This window comes from Chrysochloris asiatica, unplaced genomic scaffold (genome assembly GCF_000296735.1).
Source record: "Chrysochloris asiatica unplaced genomic scaffold, ChrAsi1.0 scaffold00059, whole genome shotgun sequence".
NCBI lineage: Eukaryota > Metazoa > Chordata > Mammalia > Afrosoricida > Chrysochloridae > Chrysochloris > Chrysochloris asiatica.
The window spans coordinates 5,299,282-5,302,918 of record NW_006408577.1 but is presented as its reverse complement, the minus strand read 5'-3'; the positions used below and the strand labels follow the sequence as shown (position 1 = coordinate 5,302,918).

The 3,637-nt window shown below is 36.3% G+C and overlaps 1 protein-coding gene across 1 annotated transcript in view; it reads right to left on the bottom strand.

The window, feature by feature from the left end:
- Nucleotides 1-2,625, bottom strand: part of NUP35 (nucleoporin 35kDa) — a 31,417-nt gene extending 28,792 nt beyond the window's left edge. The window contains exons 1-2 of the mRNA XM_006864029.1: nucleotides 2,458-2,625; nucleotides 724-851 (exon numbers count right to left, since the gene is read on the bottom strand). Of these exons, the coding sequence (XP_006864091.1) occupies nucleotides 724-851; nucleotides 2,458-2,617 (288 nt within the window). The 5' untranslated portion in view covers nucleotides 2,618-2,625. The remainder of the gene's footprint in view (nucleotides 1-723; nucleotides 852-2,457) is intronic.
- Nucleotides 2,626-3,637: the final 1,012 nt, after the last annotated feature.

The following is a 3,637-nucleotide window of genomic DNA, read 5'->3' as shown; positions in this document are numbered from 1 at the left end:
CACATTAATACTAATCATTCCTAAAACAAAGATCTCAAATTATTACAAAGTGTCCTATACCTGGAAAAAATCTGAACCTTCACTTGTTCTTTCACAGAAATCTCTATAAATATATAAGCATTTATAACAACTAGAGTGGCATATCCATCATATTCTACATGCGTATTAATTAACAAGTTAAGGTCACAGAAAGAAGCACTGGTGACACAATGGTTAAATGCTTGTAACCTAACCAAAGTGCTGATAACCGAGAGGTTGGCAGTGTGAACCCATGCCACAGATCTGCAGAAGACTGGAAATCTGCTTCCATAAATATTACACCTGAGAAAATCCTATGGGACAGTTCTACTCTGTAGCATGGGGTCAATAAGAGTCAGAATAGACAACGGCACCCAACAAGCATGAAGGACAGGTGGAAAAGGCATACCTATAAAAACTTACCAATTACTTACATGAGAAAAATCTGGAGTTCTACTATATTCTTAAGCACACTTCATGATAAAAAGCAATTTACGTAGATTCTATGATAAACTCACCAGCTGCTCCTTGGAAACCCTAGGGTCACTATGAAACGACTCAAGGGCACTTAACAACAACACACTAAATGAACTTAATGCTTATTCTGTGAAATATAGTTGCATAACAATCACTGACACGTTCTGTATAGTCCCACAAAAACATAAAATTACTGTCGATCATAAGCATATGAATAATGCATATCACCTGTTTTCTTGACGTTAAAGGCGTTGCCCCAAGTCCTGGGCTGGAAATGTCATCAAATATGCTTCTAACTGGTGGAGCTCCACTTTTGTCTTTATGAGCTGGTACAACTGGTTGTGGTGGTGACCCACCTAAATATACAAAAAAATATAGCCAGGTGGGAACACAAAGGAATTTCTGATAACTTTTAAAATTTTATGGTAAGTCCAAAAGTATTGCTACTAGGGTTCCACTTTAGACATGCACAGGTTTATTCTAAACAAAGTATGTTTAAACATGTCTTTGCAATCAGTGGATGGCAGTAGACAATTTCTCTCAATAATACACTAATCTTAGTCTTGTTAGGGTGCCTTCAGAAAAAAAAAAAAGAAGCATTGTGAAAAGATCAACTTGCATGACGAACTGATCTTTCCATCAATCTTGTAAGCAAGATTGAAACTAATGAAGTTGATTTTATGGAATATACATATCAAAAACAAGTCTTGGATTTGCCAATAAGATCCAGAGGGCAAGGTCTGGAAAAAAAAGTGGCTTCCAAGGGGATTTGCTGAGCCAATTAAATTCAAGGCAGAGAAGTCAGCTCTGAAGGTTACAATGACTATTTTTTGGTGATTCCAAGCTGTAAGCTTGATAGATTCTTCCCAATGGATACAGGACCATCATGGGTATTTATTAGGAAGAAGTTATAAGACTGAAAAAGGCACTGGTGAAGAAAATTGCACTAAGGATTTTTTATCATTACAAGGCACCTGTTCATTCTCAGAGTGCAGCAAGGGTATCCTAGGAGAATTTCTTTGAGAAACCTTATCCAGCCACCCTATTTCCCTGACCTTTCCCCTTCACACTTCTTTTTGCTCCCAAAAGAACATTGAAAAGGACCATAAATTGAATCTGCCAAGGATGTCAAAACCACCATTTTGATGTGGTATGAATCAGAGTGCAATATTCTTCAGGGAAGGGTTGTTATTGTTAAGTGCCATGGAGTCTATTCCAACTCACAGTGACCCTGTATAGGGTTTCTAAGGAGCAATAGATGGGTTTAAACTGCTGACCTTGCGGCTAGCAATCCAGTAATTATCCATGGAAACACCACCTTCAGAAGTGTATAGACCTAGATGACGAATATGTTATGAAAGAATAGCTTCACATTTTGATATTTTTAACAAAGAAAGCTTTCAATAATTTTGTAGCAATACATATTTTGCTTACCCTATATCTATTTAGGGAGCTTTGGTTGCGTAGTGGGATACGAGTCAGGCTGCTAATCTCTCAGTCAATAGTTCGAAACTACCAGCAGTTCTGAGGGAGAAAGATGAGGCTTTCTGCTCCAATAAAGATTTACAGCCTCAGAAACTCTGTACAGGACCACTACGAGTCCATGACACATAATACCACCACCAACCGCCAATAAATATTTAAAATATTAACTTTAACTCTGGTCTTCTAGTGCTTCTCTAACTTTAATGTACAGAAAAATAAACTATGAATCTTGTTAAAATCCAGATTCTAATTGACTGAATTACTTCAAATACAATTTATGATAATTCTCCCTGATCAGTCCTTTAAAAATAGTTATCACTTTAAAGCAAAAATACCATAAGTGCAATTAGTGTTAAGAGACCTCGATTTTTTAATCAATAAATGTTTTGATGAGGGGAAATGATGCACCATTCTGTTTTTAAAATTCTAGAACTTATATTAATTGTATCATAAAGGTAGTTTTAGCAATTTACATACCTGCAAGTAAAGGAGATCTCATTTCCATTACTCCTACTGAAGGGCCACTAATAGATCGAGATTGTGGAGTCACTGGAGCTGGCATATCCCCCATTAAAAATCCAGGTAAAAACTGGGCATTAACTCCTGGCTTTGGAGAGGTAGGTGAACCCAGCATCATTGGCTCAGATCCTACAAGAAACCAAAAAAAGTAAGAATTAAGAACTTTTCTACTAGATTTTTGTTGCTGTTGTTAAGTGCCATCGAGTCAGTTAGGATTCATAATGACCTTGTCTTGGGTTTCCAAGGAGTGGCTGGTGAGTTGAACCACCAACCATGTGGTTCAAACCAACCTTGAAGTTCAGTGCATTATTCTGTTTTTGGTTGTTTTTTTTTTTTTCAATTTGCTTTTTGTTTTTGTTTAGTTTATTTCAATTTGGGGTTTGGTTCTTTCCTTTTGCTGTTTCATTGTTCTTGTTTATTCCTTCTCCTCCTCCTTCTCTTTCCATTGCCTTGAATTTTATCCTATCTAGCTCCACTTTTGGTCTTCCTTTTCTTTTGTTTCTCATTTTCCCTCTACATCTTTTTTCCCTTTTGATATTTCTTAACTCTCAACTCTGTTTCATCATCCCTCACCCTGGTTTTAATATTTTTTTTTTTAATTTCTTCCTTTTATTTTCTCTTTCATAGCTCCATTTCCCCATTCATTTTTTGTCTTTAGTTATTATATTCTTTTTTTCTGCTTGCTGCTTGTTTTTATTTCCTTTTTCTCTTTTTCATTTTTCTATTTATTTTGTTTTGCTTTCTTGTGTGTGTGAGAGAAAGGCATTTTCTCTTTCCCACCCAACAGGAGACAGCAACCATGTCCATTCAGCCCAACCACAACAGTACCCACTGTAGCTCCATCCACTGGGCAAGAGCCTATACTAAGTCCTATACCACCTGATCAATGATAAACACATCCAACACCAGCCAAACCTATTCTAAACTGAGATGCACAAATACCAGAGAACAGTGCACATGATTCCATTCTCTAACTACACCCACAACAAACAGTTGGTAAGAGACTAAGAACCCATCAACATACACTCATCAATTAAACATAAATACAATTAAATACAGACTAAATACAATTAAATAAAAACCCCACAATGTCCCAGAGACAAGATACAATTTTATAGCTTATGCCAAAAAAAAAAAA